Below are 22,217 nucleotides of genomic sequence, written 5' to 3' on the forward strand. Positions count from 1 at the left end.
AGACACTCTCAGTCTGGAATTCTGTAGGACAAGTCATCCCTTACCCAAGAAATCTCTTTTGCCCAGCACCTGCTGAAGTCAGGTCACTCAGAAATAATGGTCACACCCAGAGGTTTGTGCAAGCAGTTGGAGCTGAAGCAGCTTCCTAAATAAAAGCTCGATTCACTTCCTAAAATGTCCACAGTCTCAGCAGAACCATGGCCTCAAGTCAAATAGAAGGCATTTGACTTTCTAGGTCAATCCTAAGAACTATAGGGATCATCATCTTTCCTCTGAGCCTTTGCATGTCCATGGCGAAAGTCCTCTAAAGTTCCAATTCTGCATCGTTGGATATGACTCTACATTCCTGATCTCGGAATTCACAGATGTCAGGAAGATAGCATTGATCAGTATAGCAGAGAAGGGTACAGTGTGACCAGCTGCAGCTCCCACTTTGTAGTTCCTCATTGTGCTTAAGATCTATATACTCTCCTCAATCACAAATACTTCCAGGGACACCACAAAAGCAACTTCAGGTAACCACCCAAATCTCAGTAGAAGGCCAGTGGAGATGAATAATAAACCAGGCTGTGACAGACTCAGTACAAACACTTGTTGAGCCTAGGAATAAGGCTGTGTATGACAGGTAAGAATCAACAGGCAGAACTGTTCAGGTGGCAGAAGGCACATCTTCCTGCTAGAACTCTCCCTGTAAAGGCACGGAGCACTGAATTATCAATGAGGCATCTGAGCACTCCTCAAATTTGAAGAAAATTGCCAAGATGCAGAAATGGTCAGCTTGTAAGGCTGTGATTCTGATGGGAAATGAGTTTCACTCCAAATGCCCAGGGTCCCAGCAGTCCAGCCACTCAAGCATGATAAAGCAGATTGTAAGAAAATTGCATCTCAGTGTTTCCTCTGTTTTTGCTGAATGGTTTGAGATGGGGAACATTTGTTTTCTTTTGTTTTCTCCTATTTCATCACAGAGAACAGACTATCTAATCAGATTAAAATAAAGGACTTTTTGATACTGAGTTACACACACACACACACACACACACACACACACACACACACACACTCACTCACTCCTGTCTTTCAATCAATATGCGTCTCTCTTGCTTTCTCTTCCTCTTTTTATATCTGTCTTTCTTTGTGCTCACTGTAAAACTGGTAAGACTTAATCCTCTAATACTATATTTTGTTTCCTGTGTTGGGAATAATACCCAGGTTCTTGTGTGCAGAAGACAAGCATTCTACCATTAAATTGCCTCCCAGCCTAATTTTAAGATAGCTATAAGAATGATAAGCACATTGTGAGTGCTTTGGCATATATACTAACTTACAATGACAATAACAAAAAACTTATAATTCAAAAGACAAAATGTGAAGGCATTGTAGAATACACACAGCTTTCAATTTCCAGGGTGCAGTTTTGCTCATCCAGTGGGTATCTTCTGAGGTCCATCATGCAAGCTGCTGTGGTGGTGATCCTGAAATACACAGCAGGAGTGGCATTAGAGGTGTGCTAAGGAACAGAGGAGGGAAAATGCCTCTAGACAGACATAAGTCACATATACATAAGCCCCCCTTCCCAAAGTCCACCTCAAGGTATACTGAGAATTTTGAATGAGTAAGAAATTCCTTAAATGCACTTTTTGAATATATTACAGATCAGATTTATTAAGAAAACAGAGTCATACTTAATTTTACTTCCTTTACCTGTTCTAAGTTGACAAGTAAAATATATACATGCTAACAGTGTGTGGAGTAAGATTTAGAAGTATGCATGCATCATAGAATGAAAGCAAGGACTACATTCCATCTATAATCCAAAACTAAATACATTTTTCCATATCATGCAATTATTTAGCCAAACATCCCATCTTATTCATTAGAACAAATTCTGTAATTGGGATTATTATTTTCTACTACCTGTTTTCTTATTCATCTCCCCCAAACAAACTGAAGGCACATATCCATGAATGTACATGTACATTGGCCAGGGCATTGTGTTTAGGAGCCTCCCACTCATGGTGACACTATGTAGAGTCAGAATGACAATTATAGAAACTGGATGGGGAAGCCTGAATAAGTCCAGAAGTAGGTCTTTCCTGCCATCAACTGTTTCTGACATGTAGGACTTATCCAGATTTTCCCATTTTGCTGCAATAATGATCCTTTTTATCTTATTAACTTGATAAATAATGCAAAATATTGTCAGGAGCCATCAGGGAAAGGGTAAAGGTTATCAGGTGATCTTCCTAAGATGGCTCCACCTTAGATTAATATCTATGATGGATTTGTTCTGGCAGGCAAGGCCCATGAGAAATTCATCTCAGGAAAGATTCCTGCTATTAATATTCTTTTCCTGTTATTATTAAACATATATAACAATCACTAGGTATTATTCCACCCTTTTAACAGATCTCTGCAGAACAATGCGGTGATGCTATATAGACAGATAGATGATTCCTTAATTCTTAATGATTATCCTATAAGAATAATTTTCTGATAGTCCAAACTGCAATGAGAACTTTTCCAGTTTCCAAGTGTCATGAGTTAATTGCTTCTGAGATAACAAGCAGGCATCTACTGCTCAAAGTACATTTCAAGAGGTTGTAAAACCATTACCCAAGGTCATAAAAGGGGAACTAAAGATTTACTATAGGTGCAAGGAAAAAGATAAAATATTGACTGGGTTTATCTATACAAAATTCACTAATATGTTAGTCATGAAAGTTATGGTATTTAACTCTCTATGATCCTGTAGAGCTAGCAACAGATGATGAATGTTTAGCCAGATAATTACTCCTAATGGATATGCATGTTGTAAACTTATTGCCCAATTTATGATTTCAATTTATGTGTAAACTTATGGTGAACTTTTACCATGTGATCATATATTCTGAAAGATGGGTAAGTATTGAGGACAAAGAGACAAGACAGAACTGAGGAGAAATTTTAATATAGAGCTGAACACAAGAAGAATTTAGAAGTAAAGGCATTGGGAGTAAGAGCATTGCTACATCAGAGCAGGAGGAGAGAGCAAGATTAGAAGGAGAATGCAGAGGGAAATAACTTAGAAACTATACACCAACTTAAAAATTAAGTAAGCAACATACAGAACACAGAGGGAAAGAGGAAAAAAGAAGCTGTAGAGAGAGCAAAAGTGGAAGGTGGACTTCTCCTTACCATGGGGCAGAACAGATCTTTTCTTAATAGAAAGGCATGTTTAGCATATTAGAGAGAACAAAGCTTTCTTCTAACAGACATGGTTTTAATTCATTTAACAATAATAGGGAGAAGCTTTTTCTTTCCCTATGAAATAAAGATTGAAGCTCATTTTTGATCCAAAATGAGTAAGTTCTTTCTGCACTGGTGCTAGGTATTTTGTTCCATATACGTGTGTGTGTGTGTGTGTGTGTGTGTGTGTGTGTGTGTGTGTGTGTGTGTGTGTGTAATTATGAGATAGTATAAAATCTTGGCAAAACTGGTTTACATGGTGATTTGAGAATGTGTGTATATGAATCTGCATATGAATTTATGTGAGTTTAATCCATATTTGCTTGTGTAAAAGTTTTTCCTTATGTGAGCAGGACTCCTCTCCTGGTTCAACAAAAGTTTATTACTCCAAACTTCCCTCTAGTCTGACAAGCTCGAGGCATCTGGACAAGAGGGAAATGACTCTAGTAATTAATCCATTACCTAATCCCCTGCTGTTTTAAGATGAGGTGTTAATGCCAGAGACTGCAGCTTCTGGCCTGAGAGGAACTCAGGCAGGTCAACTACTGCAGCAAAGTGACTTAGACTTAACATAGGTAAACATTTTATTATTATACAGCAATCTTAAATACCTCGCCCCCACCAATACTCATCCCTGTTGTTGGCTTACCTTCAAGATTGAACCAGAAAGAAAGAAGAACAGCCAGGGCATGGCCCTGAGCAAAATATGTATTCACTACACTTTTTATTCTTTGGAAAAAAAAATACTTAGAAAGCCCCATGACCGTAGAGACAGCCTGCATGCTATAACAGGAAAGCATCCAAGTGAGGGGTCTATGAAAGATCAGGCTTTGTTGGGCTGCAGGTGAAAGAACAGTTAAGGCAAGGGAAGGTATGGGAACATGAAGAGAGAGGGAAAGGCTGTTCAGCACAGCACTGCCTCTTCACTTAACTCAGGCTAGGTAAGTAACTTGAATGACTGAGGGGAACTTACACCATTGAGCTCTAGCAGAAATGAAAAGGACAGGGAGTTTCAAACGAGCTGAGTGCTCAAGCCTATTGAATGAATCTGGTCAAGATCGATAAGCATCAATGGCATCATAGGCTCTGTATTTGTTCTATATTACCCAGTTCTCCTATGTAAGTCCTGTTGGTTAGCTTTCTGTCTCTCTTCTTTTTTTCTCCCTCCTCCTTCTCCTCCTCTTTCCTTCTTCTTTCCCTCCCTCCATCTTTCCCTCAATCACTCTCTCCTTGCATTCTTATCTCTCCCCTCTTTTCTTACTTTCCCATTTTGTTCTGAAAGGAGAAGGACCACCATTATACCTGTTATAGTCTGAGAACTACACTCCTATTTCTAAGGAATGATGGCAACAACCAATTGAAAGTGAACCTCACGGAATGAGTGTGATGCTTGGTGTTAGCTCTCCAACTTTACAAAACTAACTTTATAAAATGTAGAATCAGCAGTGAGAAGGGTCTCTAATCATATCTTTGGATGATTTTCTTACTTGAGTTTCTTAAGATGTGAAGACCATCCTGAAAGAGAGCTGTTTTGTAGGCTGGGTCCTGGCCTGAAAGAAGGAAGAGCCAAGGACTAGCCTGCAGTTTTCATGCAGATGCAGTGTGGCTCTGGGTTCTGTGACGTCCCCTTCCCAATGGACTAGAGCTTGAAACTGATCTGAAATAATATGAATATAACTTAATTTTCCCTTAAATTGCTTTGGCCTGTATATTTTATCACAGTCATAGGAAAAGACACCAAGAGAGTAAAATTCTCTGCTCAGCAAATTATTTCTTTAAGGTTTTCATTTTTCTCTTTTTGACTGAGACAAAATATTGACTGGAATCTTTCTGCTCTAGTGTATGCTTCTGATAGAAAAGCAGAGATATATGGACACATAATAGAAACGATGAAAGCTGATGTCCTGGACAGTGAGAGAGTAAATCTATTGCCATCCACGAGGCTGTCTGTTAGTTCTGTCCTCTGTCTTCTGTCTGTCTGTCTCTGCTCCCCATGTGTAGAAATAGTGATATGAAAATAATATTAGAGATGTTATGTTAAAATGATATATATGTATAATTAATATATTCATTTGTTCCCTTCCTGTGTTTTCCACTTTCCTTTCTTCATTCACTTCCTTTTCTTCTCTCTTGCTTATTAATGTTCTTTAAATTTTTTTTTGTACTCAGACATCAGCCAGTCATTGCTGTGCCATGCATGTCAACAAACACTTCACTATTTGCCAACTGCTTAGTAAAGTTTATTATTATCATTATATATTATTATTATTATTCCCATTTGTAGATGAGCAAGCAAGGGTTATAAAGAACAACTCCCTCAGCGGTCTCAATGCTCTAGAAGGCAGATATATCATAGAACAAGGCAGCATTCCTGTACAACTTAGTTAGTTCTCCATGCCTCTTTACCTTTGTATTCGTGGTGAAGAAGACAATTATGAGTATTAATTTTAATGTCCCCAGCTGATTACGTGGTGGCAATATCTTTGCCAGCTTTCTCAAATACAGTCAAAGTTAAAGGACTCTGGCACTGTGGTCACCTTGCTTCACATCAATGCATTCATTGCATTAAGAATATCCACCTGACTTTTGACTGTTTGGCTCTTTGTCTACCTTGGTTTGAGTCTTTAAAGTCAGAGCTAAGCTTGTCCTGCCTACAGCAATCTGTTAGTATCAGAACAGTACTTCTCACAGCAAGTGATCCACAAAAACTCACAGAATAAATGACTTGGAAAGACAAGGGACCAAACTAGGTTGAAATTGTCAAAGAAAGATACCCTGGCTATTTTTGGCTTCAAGGTGGTGGATATGAGACAGCAAGGGATGACTGCCCATAATCAAGCACTCTCAGGAAGAGCCCTAAACCCTCCTAGTAGCCAGGATTTCACTGTTCAAAAGGCTCAGAGGATCCCCTTGCCCAAGATCAAGTGGTTGCTGTGAATCCTTTTGCTGTAGAATAAAACTCTGCGGAATCCAGTCCACTGTCCACCATGGGCATGAAAACATTATTTCAATGAAGATTACAGTGAAACGTATCTTTGGTTCTAACTCCAACCTTGTCACACTGACAGGACTAGGGAAGGATCACCGTAAGTGTTCTAGAACTGAAAAACATTATCTGTGGCTGAAGCAGTACCACATAGCAGCTGTTGTTTTCGAGCTAACCACTCTTTCAAGCCCTTTTGTTGTCTATGCTAACTCTCATGCTCTGCATTGCAGACTGTCTAGAAGCCAGGTGGTTTTGGCTACAAAGGCAACCATCATTTTTAAAGGTCTAAGAACTCAGGTGCTTAGACTGAACACCTAAGCCACATACCACAGAGAACATATTCTTCTTCAGCAGGTATTTACAAGAGAATTGTAGAGGGCACAGGACATGGGTGAGTTTTTCAGTTATCCAACCTTTTGTTGTGTTTTATAGAGTATATATGAAAATACATTTACAGGAATGTCCAACGCTTTTTACTATGAAGATTACTTGAGGTTGTTACTTCAAAAATCATCAGAGCAAGCTAAGTGTGCTATAGCCTTCCCCTTAGCTTTCCTAGATAAGCTTCACTACAGAGGCATTTTTGTCTCTGTGAACTATGAATCAACCCCGTAACCTGCTTTGTCTGATGGGTGGCAGATGTGACAGCTTGGTATCACAAGAGTAACTGGTCTCTTATGCGTCATGTTCTGCTATGCAAAAGCTATGCCAGTAAGTCTGCTGGTTCACAAGAACGGACAAAGGGACAGGATTGAGGTGCCACAAGCACATCTCAAACACCATCTCACTTATCCTCAACCTATGGGTTCGCTAGCCAAGGCCAGCAAACCATACTTGTTCATCCTTCAGACAAATGAGCGATGCATATATGTGCATTAAGGAATTCCAGTTGCTTATTATATTGCAGTAATGTTGGTAACTGCTCTTCACTGGAGTGTTTTCCTACAACAGAGGTATTTGATTCTACCTAGAAGCATCAAGGATAAGGCCTTTATGTGTTACGTTATTTCTGGCAGGTGAGGCAGGTTTACTTCTCTCCTATCCATTTGTAAATGATCTGAGAGCAGAGGACCACATTGTCATTGTACTGAAAAACTAAATTGAGAGCATATGTTCTCAACTCCCTGCCAGGAAAGTAGCTACCCAGGACCCAAGACCAGTGAGTTAATAAAGAAAACACCTTAGGCTCAGCACTCTGGTGAGAAAGGGAAAACACTAGGAAATATCAGAAAAGTAATTTGAATCCTTCCTATTATCTTGATCTGATTAGGATGCTTGGGAGCGAGTCTTTCTAAAAGCACACCTACGCCAACTATGTTGCTTTAACTATGTGTTTGGGGGCTGCTCTTCTGTAATTACTGTGTTCTTGGATGCAAAGACGTTCCTTGAACATTGCAGTTATTCAATTTCTGGTTTTGGTGGGAATTTTTTGTTTTTTTTTTCTTTTTTTGTTTTGTTTTTTACCTCTTGGTTGTATTTCTGATGTTGTAGTCAAAATTCAATATCCAGTCCAGTCTCATACAGGAATTCCTATTTTGTTCTAAGAATTGTATAATTTTAACTCTTAAGATTTGAATCCATTCAGTTGTCTTTTGTAGTAGTTCTAGCATCACTCTTTCACATATGACTTCCAGTTTTCCTACCATCATTTGTTAAGAAAACTTCACTTCCTACTATCTCATGAATACTATTGACATCTTTGTCAGAGTTCATGGAGTTGGAGAAATAGATCAGCAGTTAAGAACAAATGTTCTGCAGGAGTCCTAGAGCTCAATCCCTAGTACCCACATAGTGGCTCATAACTGTCTGTACCTCTAATTCGAGGGGTAGGGGATCTGGAAATTGTTTTTTGGGCTCCACAGACACTGCATACAAGCAGTTTATGGATAAACATGCAGAAAACATGACCAAACATATAATATAATAAAAAAGGAATTTATAAGTAATTTAAATATGTTAAGATTTATTCCTGGGTTATCTACTCTATTTTACTGTACAGTGTGTCTGCACTTATGACAAGTGGTTTGTTTTGACTAACATAGTTTTGTTGCAAATTATAAAAATACACACTGTGAGGCCTCCATCTTTCTTCTTTTTAAAGAATATTAGAGACATTTGGAATCATTTGGGATTTAATTGGGAATTAGAATAGGTGTTTTCAGTCATACGAATACTATTATATTCTGATAGGGTTAGGCTGAATGTGGAAATGTTTGGGGACTATCCTCTTTGGAGAGAAGATGTTAAAAAGCAAACATAAGTTATAGTGAATCACACCAGTAGAATATGAAGAAGATAGACGCATCACACAACAATTCAGAAAAGCCTGGGATATTACCTTTAGGGGTCGAGAGATGGCTCACCAGTGAAGAGTGGACACCGTAGCTCTTATAGAACCCACATCTGGTAGCCCAAAACCACATGTACCTGCAGCTCCAGGGGATTTAATGCTTCTGGCCTTTGCAGGTAACTGAATTCATGTACAAGTACCTCCACCACCACCACCCACAATTATACTTTATTGAACATAATTTTAAACCTTATTTAAAAAACTAAATATTTGTCTCGTTAGATGATAATCTGAATGGATCTGCTCTTTTACCTGCCTTTTAAGACTGTTCAGTGTTACACAGAAGTACAAATTCTTATTGTTTCATCCTCCACAGTTTTGCTGACTTCACTTTTAGCTGTAATCGACTGGAGTATTTATACAATCCTTGGGCCTTCACATTTGATCCTGCCATCTGTGAATGAGTAGGTTTGCGCCTTTCTTTCCTACTTTTAATAGAAGTGACAATTGGGTATCATACTTTTGATTTTAGGATGAAATTTTCAGTCTTTCACCATCATGATTTTATGCATTTTCATATACAATTATATCATCTAATAAAGTTTAATCTGTGTGTACTGCAAGTTCTTTTCATGAAAATCTGTTAAAATTTTCACGGTTGGTCTGTTTGAATTGAAACGATCATGTGTGTTGTTTTCCTTCATTTTATTAGTGTAGTATATTACATGGATTTTCTTGTGAAATTATTTTGTACTGTTTTTCCACTTGACTAAGGCTTATGTTGCTAGATTTGGCTTGTTAGTATGTTGTTAGTTTTTCCATAAGTATTCATAAGGGATGATATTTGCTGACTTCTCTTCCTTAGCATGCTGCTCCGACTTTAATGCAGCTGTACTGCTGGCCTCACAGAAGTATGAACTAAGAAATCACCACTAGTGTTAATTTTAATTTTCAGTGTCTGAGAGAATGAACCAGGGGAACCATCCAATGTGGAGATTTCACTTTGAGAGGTTCATATCACCTATTTTCTACATGATTTCACTTTGGTATGTTTAAGATTTCTAAAATTTAGTTCATTTCATCCAATTTTTAATTATTTTATAGTACATAAAATTTATTGTTTACCTCTTGTTTGTAAATAATTGTTATGAAAACCCCATATTTAAAAAAAACTCTGACTTTAGTTATTTGCATCTTTTGTCTTTTTCCTTGTCAATCTAGATAAAAGCATGTCAGTGTGTTGGTCCTAACAAAATACGTAATTTTGGTTCCATCCCATTATTTTAAAAAACAAGATTGATCATTTTATTTTTTTTGCAAAATACTGAAAATGCACATTCACAATTCATGGAAACATGCTTTTATTCACTGAAAGGTTTTCTCCATGAGCATTTAAGCTTATACTTGGCTTCATGGTCTGACTCGTTGCAAGTGTCTCATTGTTTTAAAAAGCTTACAACAGGGAGGCCTGCAATGAGAGCACAGGGACTTTCACTCCCAGACCTTCTACCCTAACACAAAATTTTGCTTAAATCTCAAATCTCTTGGCTCATGGGAAAACGAGAAAATCTCCAGCAGCCCAGTAGATGACAAAGAAACCACAAAGCAAATGTAAGTCTGGAGCTTTGTTGAGCGCCCTCCCCCGACCCCAGGAAAAGCTTCAGCCATTTCTATGGACCGTCACTGAGCTTCTGCTCTACTCTGCTTCCGTTTATCATCATTGTACTTCTAGCTTTAGGTTTTGGCTACCACTTCCCTCTTTTTCAGTTCCTTAAGGTCACTGATGTGAGAAGATGCATCTTTTCAGTACACATGCTAAAAGGATAAGAACTCAGCACAGAGATTGGTATGGTTTATTTCTCTCCTTTTCTTTTTATAGCGTTTGACTTCCAATAGTTCATCACTCTGATGTTTAGTATGTTCATGGTTGTTATATCTCCTTGCCAGCCCTGAAGTAAGTATCTAGTGTTTTGTCTTTAGCTATAGTTCTTAACTTAGAGTTCTTAACACCATCACCTCACGTCTTTGGCTACTATCCTTATGGAATACACGCTTTCACCCTTTCACTCTGAGCTTACTTGGCTCTTGACTCAGATCTGCATTTAGACATTTGTGCAAGTCTGTGCTTCTAGAGTACTTTTTGTAGACTGTGTATAATTAGATCCTGATTTATTTCTAGATGCTCTGGATCTGTCAGTCTAGCTTTTGATTGGTCAATCCATTTACATTTGAAAGGGACTGCTAATAAGAAAGGACAGGCTACCACAGCAATGCCACTTGCTTTCTTTGTGTTTGGGGGCTGTTTCCTTCCCTCATTTTTAAAATCTGTCTTATTCGTTGTTTAGTGGATTTGTTAGTATGATTTGATTTCCTTCTCACTTTGTTTGTGGTTATTTCACAGATGCATTCTTTTTCTTGTAACCATGCATAGTAAATTTGCTATCTTGAATTTATAACAACATACTTCATCCTAATACATTATCTTCAATTAGCTCTGCACCCTTATACTACTGGCATTACAAACGATGAACATTGCACGCCAAAACAACTACTTGTATGCTTATTTCTTTTGGGGAAGGAACAGTGAGAGAAGGCATTGCCATGTGCCAAAGCTAACCTAGGCCTTGCTACAGCATAGTGCAGGCTTGTGATTTGTCCACTTCAGCTTGCAAAGTGCCAGGGAATTTGTCATTTAAGTCATGTAGTGAATTAAAAAATTTGAAAGGGAGATTACAAGTAGCTTAGTACTGGACATCATTACAACTTCATATGCTTTTGTGTCAATGTCTAGTAACTTTTCCTTTAAATTTGAACACTTCCATAGAAGTGGACCTTTTTAAACAGAAACAAACTGTCTTGAGGTTTACTTATCTTGGGGAATTTTCATTTCTTTTAATTATGAAGAGCTGTTTGTACATACAGCATTGTATGTTGCAGCTTTTTTTTCCCTACCATACATATTATCCAATTGGCTTTGGCCTCCAATGTTTCTGGAGGGAAATGGGCATGTAATATTTTCAAAAATCCCATATCTGGGATGCATCCCTTCCTCTTGATACTGTCAAGATTGTCTCTAAATTTAGTGTCTGAAATTTTGGAAATAATATGTCTCGACATAGATCTCTTTGGTTTTATCCGCACCGGACTTCTCTGGGAAATTTGGATGTGTATATTTATATCACCCATTAAATTGGTGATGCTTTCAGGTATTATTTCTTCAAATATACTCTCTCTATCTATCCCACTCCGTCGCTCTCCTCCCTCCATTGGACTCTATCTCTCATCTTCTGAAGATGCTATACATTTTGTATTAATATTGTCTTCTCACTTGTATATTGGGCTCTGTTACCTTTTCTTCTTTCTTCTCTCCTGCCCCTTAGATTTGACAACTTTAATTGCCATATTTTCAAGTCTATGAACTCTTTTTTCTGTGTGTACAAATCTGCTGTTCAACCCTGCTGGAAAAGTCATCACTTTAATTATTAGAGTGAAGGGGCTCAGCACTTCTGTTGGGTCCCTGCATCATTTCTAATTCCTGGTTGGTTTTGTGTAACTCATTCAGCTACAGTCATCTACTTCCTCAGTTCTTTCTTCACCCTTTCTCATACCTCTTACATGGGACATGGAGATGAACGAGTTAACATTTTATCTAGCAGATTTTGTGTCTTAGTAGCTGTCAATTAATTTTCTTCCTTTGAGGTAAGAAAATATTTTCGCTTTCTTTGTGGGCCTTTTGTGGAATTTGATTATAAAAATGTGATGAATGAAAATCAGATCCCTTCTTGTCTCCAGTTCCCTCATTCTGTGCAGACTGCATGTTCACTGCAGAGCAATGCAGCCATATAGGTATGCTTGATTTCTGCCAGGACATTAGTCCTAAACAAAGACGTAGGGTTACTTAGAAGTCTTAGGACTGCATGCCTTGCCTAGAAATTATTATAGCTTTCAAATTGTCTTGCATATATAAATAATTTTTCTTATTTGCTCATTTTCCTATCTTTCACTTTGTGCTTTTTTTTTGCACTTTACTTCATATCCTCTGTAAGGGAACCTATGTGCCACCGTCAGTTTGAAGCCTTTATAAGCTGTGACATTTTCTTTCCTTGTGTACACTCTGAATCAGATAGAACACAGTACTCATTGCTTCAGTCGACTTAGTGTTCAACATACAGTTTAAAATACAACTTGATAGCTTTAAAGATAGGTCCTAACTCCTCCGTCTGTTGTTACTGAACAACTAGGGAATGGAATGCGATGTTGAATACAGTTTCTCTTTGTTAAGTATTTGGGCAGTTGCTATGTACTGAGAGCTGCTTTTTTGGTGACTATACAAAATTGTGTGAGAAAGCTTCTATCAGTTTCCAGGTTTCTTTGGGGAACAATATCTTGGAGGCTTTTTGTCTCCATCCCTCCATGATCAATCCCTTGCAGAATCTATCTCTATATAGAGATAGGAGGATTTTCATGAAAATGGAGTTGAGATTGTTAACATTTTAGACAGTAAAGGTAAACGAAACAAAACCATCAATCCACCCCCAAAGTATTTCACTGTGTAACATAGGCTGACCTTTAAACTTTGGCAACAGCACTGCAACTGCCTTCTGAGTCTTGCAATTATAAGAGTGGGATTAAAGCTTCCAAGCTTGGCTTGAAATAAATATTTTTGACATCAGAAAAGAAAATAAAAAAGAATATAATAAAGCAATATGGTTGTAGCGGATACTAATTATTAATTAGAAAATATAAGCTGTTTTCCTAAACAATATGAATTGTCATAACAGAAAAAACACACTGAAGAGACTATAAACATAATAGGAGAATTCAAATCACTGTGATTTAAAAAAGATGTTCTGTGAAGCATTACAGCAGACATTTGAAAAATCATAAAAATAGGAAAATAGTCCCACCTACAATATGCCCAATATGAGTAGCGTGGCCATTACTAAGGAAATAGACTCCACCATTTTAACATGTTGGAACAGGTTTCTTGAGGTAGGGATTCTCACAAGGAAATCTGATAAGTATTTAAGGATGAAATTAAACCTAATCTTGGTGCAACCCCCCCAAAAAAATAAAAAGCAAAAAACACCAAATTTCAAGCTATACAAGAGTTATAGTAATAAAAACAGCATGGTACTGGCCTACAATAGACTTATTGATCAGGAGAAAAAAATATATGCTGTATAAGCCAACATTCCTACAGGCACATGACAAAGAGACTAAAAATACACAAGAGAAGGAAAAACCAAACCAAACGACCAACCAACGAACCAAACAAACAACACCATCATCTTCTAAAAACGGTTTTAATCAAACTGAACAGCTACAAGTTGAAAAATAAAACTGGATACTTCTTTATCTCTCATCCTTCATAAAACTCAGCTCCAATTGGATTAAAGATCTCAAAGGAAGTTCAGATAACCTAAATCTGATGGAGAACAAAGTAGAAAATTCAATTGAACTGCTTAGCACAGGAAAGAATTTTCCAAACAGGGCACTAATGGTGCAGACATCAAGACCTACAATTAGAAAATGGAATCTCATCAAGGTAAAAAACTTCTGTGCCCGAAAGATGCCATCCTTCAAAAAAGTCAGCAGCATCCAGAATGGAGAAAAATCCTTACCAGCTACACATCCCACAGAGAGTACCTAGATTATATAAAGAATTTAAAAATCGAAACCTCAAGGAAACAAACAGTCCTACTAATATTGGGCATGGAACTAAACACAGAGATCTCAAAAGATAAAATATAAGTGGCTGAGAGACATTTTGAAAAAAAAAGTTTGACATTTTTATTCATCAAGGACATACAAATTAAAACTGCTCTGAGATTTCTTCTTATTCCAGTTAGAATGCTAACACGTTGGGAAAGAGAAATGCTTACCCACCTATAGTAAGAATGCAGCTTGGTGCAGCCACATTAGAAGTGCAAGAGTCCTCCAAAGGCTAGAAAAAGATCTACTACATGACCCAGTTAGACCACTCTTCAGCATATACCAAAGCCTCTATATCTGACTATAGAGAAAAATACTCATCCATGTTCACTGTTGCTCTCACAATAGCCAAAAACTGAAACCAGCCTTGATGAATGAATATTAGGTTGCTAAGAAAAACAAAATCATGAAATTCTCTTGTCCATGGATAGAACTGGAAACAATCAATCTGCACAAGGTACGTTAGGGTCAGACAGTATAACATCCATGTTTTCTCTTATCTGTGAGTATCAGATTGGAATCATCAGGTATGTGTATTTCATTTGGAATAGCTATAACTGCTTGGAAATTAGTAAGAAGCCATGGAGAAAGCTTGCAAAGGAGGAAAACACAGTGATATAAAGAAAGAAATGGATGGTGCAAAAGGAAGGCTTAAACAGGGAGTGGGATGGGAGTCAGGGGAGGAAAGAATATGCAGAGGAATCAATAACTCTAAAGATCTTTTGAACACATATAGAAACATACAATCGTAGAAGCTTTCTAATGGACACATATACAACACACACACGCAAACACACAAACACACACACACACACACACACAGAGAGAGAGAGAGAGAGAGAGAGAGAGAGAGAGAGAGAATCAGACAGTTAAACTGTTATTACATTCTAACAAGGCAACAATGTACTTACCAGAAACCACAGGCTAACAAATAAAGCCAGTGTCAGGAAATGGCTCCCTCATTTAGAGGGAGGTGGTGGTCCTATAGACCTCAACATTACCAGCTATTGACGATATTATTCATTATCCTTTAGAACTTGTTCTTATTGATGAAGAGGGCATATATTTGAGTCATGGAACATGGAGAAAACAATCTGCTACTCACCTGAAGCTTCATCTCAATTGATAACTTTCATAATGCTAAAAGGTACATTACCAGAGATTGCAGAGACTTGATGTGCTAGGGTGGGATGATAACGGGGAGGGGGAGGACTCTACACTCTCAGAGTAGAAGTGGAGGGAGATAGGTGGAAGGAACTGTGTGAGGAAGGGACTGAGAAGAGGGGGGCAGTGATTAGGAAGTAAAGTGAATGAATAAATTAATGCAAAAATAATAATGAATATTTACCCATTGTAAACACTGTAAGCTACAATAATGATCTCCCCGGCAAAATATACCTCCTGGTGCAGTCATGGCAAGAACATGGGATAAAACAACTACATTCTGACTGGATTTAAGACCAGTTCCACAAGAAAAAAATCATTACTGGCACCATTATCAGACCAAGAACCTGAGGTCAAACAGGAAATAGGCCCATTCTACTAAATGGGCATAGCGTTAATCTGACTTCTTAATGAGGTTTCATTATAACTATAGATTAATGTACCTCTCACCCCTCATTAGAGAAGATTCTTTTTGCAATAGATGGAGATTAACACAGAGACCCACAACTGACAAAGGTCCAGCAAATTAATGTTGGCCAAATTCTTAGCCTATATTCTATCTTTCCTCCAACAGCTCAGGGATCATTTGGAACAGGAAGTAGGAAGACTATAAAAGTGAGAGTTTGTAGATAGCTGCAATGAAATAGTGCTTTCTGTACATAGTACAGAACAGCACAGCAGACCAAATGTTATCATCAATAAGAGAAGTGGCATATCTGACAGACTGTTGGCAACTGTTAGCTGCTGTGAGAGGGAGAATCAGTTTTCCTGAAAGTATAACCCTGATAGGTTGACCATATACTAGTGGGAGGCCAAATAACTACACAACTTAGACATGATTATTTTTTTAAAAAAATAATTAACTTATTTTTATTTTATGTGCATTGGTGTTTCGCTGCATGTGTCCATATCTGGGTGTTGGATACCTTGTAAGTGACAGACAGTTGTGAGTTTCAATGTGTATGCTGGGTATTGAACACATGTCCTCAGAAGGAGCAGCCAGTGCCCTATCCTCTGAGCAAACTCTCTAGCCAAACTTAGTTATTTTTTAAAGGACATAAAGTTGAGTGGGTATAGAGAAGGGAGATAGATTTTGGAGAGCATTCTGAAGTATTTTGAATATTCAAAACACACTGTACAAAATTCTTAAAGAACTAAAATATCTCAAAGAATAAAAATCTGCCCAAAATATTTCCATATGAAGTCTATATTTACATGCAAATATTTAAAGGGACATCGACATTCTTAGAAAACCCTGTATCATATACAGGGCATGCAGAAAGAAATCTTGACTCATAATAATAAAACACAAGAGAAATAATGAAACACATATTGGACACTGGCATGATTAGTACAATGTATGTGACATGCACACACTATGACATACATAGCAGACACAGCACTACAAACTCTCTAATGTATATAAATAAGCCCTTAGAAAATTTCAATTATTTAATATTTTCTGGAAATTTCTCTACATCATGAGTTTTAACAGGAGTCAGATTATTGAAACTCAGAAAACTTTAGGAGTGTTTATACTCATATTTAAAGGAGCCATGTCTCAAAATAAGACGAACACATGGACAACAGACATATGAGGATGCTATCATGAAAATTAGGAAGAAGTATTGGCCAGGATGTGAAGAAAAGAACCTTGTGCTCTGGTGGGGATGTAAATTAGCACAGCCATTGTTCAAAGTGTTATATAGGGTGTTCAAATAACTAAAAATATTAAATAAACACAAGAACTAGTAATTCCATATTTACCTGAAGTTTTAAGATCAATTTGTTAAAGAGATACCTATACTCCTATGCTAAATGCAACACTGTTCACAATTGTGAAGTTATAGAATCAACCAAACAACCATTAAAACACATTAACAGAGAAAAAGGTGTGGTCCAAACAATGAGACATTGTCCAAGTAACAAAAACAACAACAAAAAAGTTTTTTCTTTTGTGACAACATCAATGTAATCAGAACACGTTATGCTATAAAAATAAGCCAAGCAGAGAACCATGTAGTATGTAGTATCTAGGCCAATCAAACTCAGAAGTAAATAGTAGAATGGGAGAAGAAAGAAGAGGATAATAATAACAAACCAAACCTCAGAAAGGAAGATTACTTTTTAGATATACTACACAGCATAAAGAATAAGCGTACTGTAACAACTTTGAAATTGTTAGATATAAATTCCTAAAAGAATATTTCTAGTGTACTCACCACAAAGGAGATTAAATAATTAAAAAGCAATGTGATACCTGATTTGATTCAATTAATGCATGCTGCATGAACAAATCATGACATCATTTTTATCCCATGAATCGATATAATTATAAATTGTTAATGTATAATAAACATTTAACAATGAATCAATATAGAAAATTAATATATGACTGTCACAGCAAAGGGTCATACAAACATAGCTTGAAGTGATAATATCTACCTCTGATGTTTACCGTTGTTCAATATCATTGTTAAATATAAATGCTGTAACTGCTGTATGTTTCATTGGCCAGATTTCAATATATATTATAATTTCTAGAAAGTTCTTAACAGAACTTCTCTCTCTCTCTCTCTCTCTCTCTCTCTCTCTCTCTCTCTCTCCCTCTCTCTCTCTCTCCTCTCTGCCTGGGAAGTAGTAGAATACATAGATACTGGCTCCCCAAAATGGAAAGTACAAACCTCTGTGTCATAGGAAAATGAGCTAGGGATGTACACTTTCAGCACATTGCTGCTCAGGAAATCAAACTCAGTGCAGTAGAACATGAAAACAAACTATTTTAAGTGAAGGAAATATCAGTGCAATAAAAAAATTAAGTATAAAACTAAAATGTTAGGAAGGATTAGCTAAATTATTGGAAGTAAGAAGAGATTAGCTTGGTTGGATGTTTTTGGATTCTTGGTGGTTTGAATGAGAAATGTCTTCCATAAGCTCATATATGGGATATATACCTGGTGCCCAATTTAATGGCATTGTTTGGAGTGGTTATGGTACCTTTGGAAGGTGTGGCCTTGCTGAAAGAACTATGTCATTAGGGGCAGGTTTTGAATGTTGGTAGCCTGACTGGCACTTCCAGTTTTATGTCTTTCCTTGGTATTTATGAATAATGATGCAATCTCTCATTTTCTTGCTCCTGGCTTCCTGCCTCCATGCCTCCCTTAACAATATGGCCTCTCCTTCTGGAACTGTAAACCAAAATCAACTCTTTGTCTATATATCTTTTCATGTACAGTGTTTTATCACAACAATAAAACTAATGCAGAAGTTGGTATTAGAGACTTGCTGTTGTGAAAAACCTGACCATTTGAATTTGGAGAAGAATATGAAAGGCTTTGAAACCTTGATCTAGAAAAGCTGTTTTTGTGATGTTTGGAGACTATAAGGAAGTAGAGCCTATAAAAATGTGGGAGAGAGAGGTTGCATATTTCAATATAAGTGACTGGACTAAATATTAGTCATGGGATATCTTGACAAATAATGTAGATGCAATCTGTCCTTGACCTAAGATCTTGCCAAAGGATTCACTGAAAATATTAAACATTTATTGATTGATTGATTGATTGATTGACTGATTCGGCATAATGTTGATTCTGTGGATTGGTTAACACTGAGAACTATTCTGCAGATGCATAGTGAAATAGAGTTTTTTGGACAAAAGAAATACAAAATGTACAGTTTACAGAGAAAAAGAGAGCCTGTAATATTAAAGAGATAAGGACCAGTAAGAAGTGACTGCCTAGGCAGCACCAGAACAATGAAATTAGAATCCTTAGGGCAAAATACCAACGAAGTAAGCTTTCAACTTGTGAGGAAAAGAAAGAGCATGAAGAGTTTCTCAATCCCAGGAAAAAGAACAAGAAGACAAAAAACAAACAAACAAACAGAAACCTGCATACAAAAGGTACTGCTAATGTGGTCCAAAGTGGGAAGAATCCATCCCAAGCTTGGCAGAGCAATCCTTTTAGAATTGGTTTTGGAAGCATGAAAATGCAGGAATGAAGATATCAGATTTTTCCTTCATCTTTCAGAGACTTGTTGCGAACAGGCATGGTTTACCAGATAATACTAAAAACAATGCCATGAAGGGCCATTGCATAAAGCTGAAGACTGAGGATGGGTTGAGTGGAGACCATAACACATTGGAGGCCCCAGTGCCTCTAGGAAATCAGAAGTTTTTATGTTGTAAATAGATAGTTGAACTGAGGGACCATAAAAAAAAATACAGCTTCAGAATAAAAAGCAAAATCAATTATAAGACTCAATTTGGATCTTTTGAAATCTATTCTAAGTTTGATTTAATATTGCTTTTAAACTTACAACTGGTTACATTAATAATTTTCTGTAGTTTTTAATAGCATGTGGTAACCTCACAATGTATTGTCCAAAATATTTCACATTTCCCATCAAAATATGCTCACAGGCTTTAATGATCATCATTCAAACTCGGGTGCTTTATAGAGCAAGTGACATTTTATTTGTAACCTCCTTATTAACACCTAGCAGAGAGCAAATACCCAATGTTTAATGGGGCAAAGAAAGACAATAAATAGCAAAATAGGACCCAGAAATTGAAGAGAAGCTAGAGAAGGAGAGGGAAGATGATCAATCTCTGACAGGTAGCAGGGAAAAGCAGAGCAGCTATGCAGGGGCAGAGGAGGGCAGCCAAGACCTTCCCAATACCTTGAAAGGCATGACTACTCAAAGGAAAGTTTAAAAGGAACATGCCTTGTCACGACAGCAATGTGCCTCACCCAGAGATTCCTAACACCTTAGCTAGCTAGGCCTGCGCCACTCAGCCTGCCTTTGCGGTCAGCTGTGCCAAGTCAGTGACCATTAAGGAACACATGCAAAACTTGATCTCAAGGAACTGGAGAAGTTGGAAGAAACAGTCCCCAGTGTCAGTAACCTTTCACTCCATCAGCAGAGTGAAGGATCAATGCTTTCCCAGAATAAGGCTGATCTGACGTACTAATGTATGTCACTTCTGGTCTGTAGCCAAACATCTTTATCTTATCCAGAAATTTCAGAACCCCCCCATGACCTTGATGATTCATGGCTATATGTGGAGGAAAAGAAACTCAGAAGGAAAAAGTAGTGGCAGATCCCCAGTGGAAAAATAGCTGGAAAGACAGGATGAGGACAAGCTCAATATCCAACTGTTGGAAAATTCAACTGCAAGTCTCAGGAACAGTCAGTCCAACTTACACCCAAAGCCCAGAGGAAATTGTCCCCATCTTGGTGGGACTCAAGAGTGCAAAGACAGCAAGGCAGAATTTTGGGGAGTTTGCTCTGTGTGTGTGTGTGTGTGTGTGTGTGTGTGTGTGTGTGTGTGTGTGTGTGTGTGTGTGTGTGTGTCTCCTCTATTCCTACACACAATACAGAAGATGACTGATGAAGAAGGTCAATCTTAGCTTTCTGATGTTTTTGTGTAAAAGCAAAATGCATTCAGGAGAGAACTGTCTTTAGATGTTGAATTTTGCTCTTTTCTCAGGAGCCTCTATTATGTTGCTGGGCATCATAAAAATCCACAATTCCCAGTCAGCCTCAAGCTCCAGAGACAGCTAATGTGCACAGGTAAAGGGTGACACACTGAGATGCTATCAGCTGGGTGGATTCTGTACATTATAATTACAATATACTCTGTAGAGTTAATAAAGATATCATAGTACTGTAAACTGAGGAATGTCTGATCCTATTTACCAAAAGATGCAGTGTATAATCCAGACGTGAGATACTGGCATAGCCTTGGCTTGTTACGTTATCACCATTACTCAGTAAGTGTAACAATAAATGAAAGAAGAGCCGAGGGTAGGATATAGAATGATACTGACAAGAGAACCTGTGCTTTATTTTATAAAGAAACATTACTTATATTTCTATATGGAAGACTGGAGTACATTTCATAGACTAGCCCAGGGGGAATAAATGTATATATAAACTTTAAAAAATGAGTATCTTTAATTATTAATGTGCTTCTTCTGAAAAAGCTCAAGTTAAGGATTATGAATGTATACTCTTTTAAAATATCAAGAAAGAAATTTGTAGACTAGCCAAGTTCCATGAAGCCAGATGACACAATGCAGAGGTTGCATACATAGGACATGCTGGTCAGCCTACAGCTATGATGATTTGTGTGGATCCACAGAATTTCTATTACAGAAATAGAAATTGAAACACACATGACAATTGTTCTCGGAAAGGAAAAGGCTTCATGGAAAGCTGCTTCCTAATTTCAGGTAACTGACAGAAATTCAACTGAAAAGATTATCTTTAGATCACTGTACAAAGGCCAATACAAAAGGTCCCCCTAACTTATTACTACATTACTATTTTATTTCAAGGCCAAGTGTGAGCTATAGATACTATTTTTAAAAGTATACTCTTGTTGGTTTTTTCTGTCTTGTCATTTATCACTCTTACATATTGTTTGGCACTAAATTTAACACCTTTAAATGAGATTTGTAAGCTTATTACACCACTTGCATGTGTATTATATAACTCTATTCCCGTTCCCTGAAGTTAAAGTCCCTTGATTTTAATAAAGACAAATTGATATACTCTACTGCTGGCAAGAAAATAAAGAATGCAGGGCCAGAAAAACAATTCACGGGTCAAAAACCTCACCACCAAGCCTGTCAATCTGAGTTCAATTCTAGAAGCCCACACGGTAGAAGGAGGGAACCAATTCCTTCAAGCTGTCTTCTTCCCCTTTGCAGGAATACACAACTAATACATACATATTACCTTGGTTTCTTGAGACACAGTTTCTCTGTGTATAGCTCTGACTATCCTGGAACTCACTCTTTAGATCAGGCTGGACTCACTTGCCTCTGT

General features: G+C 37.4%; 1 protein-coding gene across 2 annotated transcripts in view; it reads right to left on the reverse strand.

Annotated features, from left to right (window-relative positions):
* The window catches only part of Gabrb3 (gamma-aminobutyric acid type A receptor subunit beta3), a 235,988-nt gene that overhangs the window by 41,309 nt on the left and 172,462 nt on the right, over window positions 1-22,217 (reverse strand). For both annotated transcript variants that reach the window (XM_032893497.1, XM_032893498.1), the window contains exon 5: window positions 1,390-1,472. In XM_032893497.1, the coding sequence (XP_032749388.1) occupies window positions 1,390-1,472 (83 nt within the window). The remainder of the gene's footprint in view (window positions 1-1,389; window positions 1,473-22,217) is intronic.

This window comes from Rattus rattus, chromosome 2 (genome assembly GCF_011064425.1).
Source record: "Rattus rattus isolate New Zealand chromosome 2, Rrattus_CSIRO_v1, whole genome shotgun sequence".
NCBI classification, from domain to species: domain Eukaryota; kingdom Metazoa; phylum Chordata; class Mammalia; order Rodentia; family Muridae; genus Rattus; species Rattus rattus.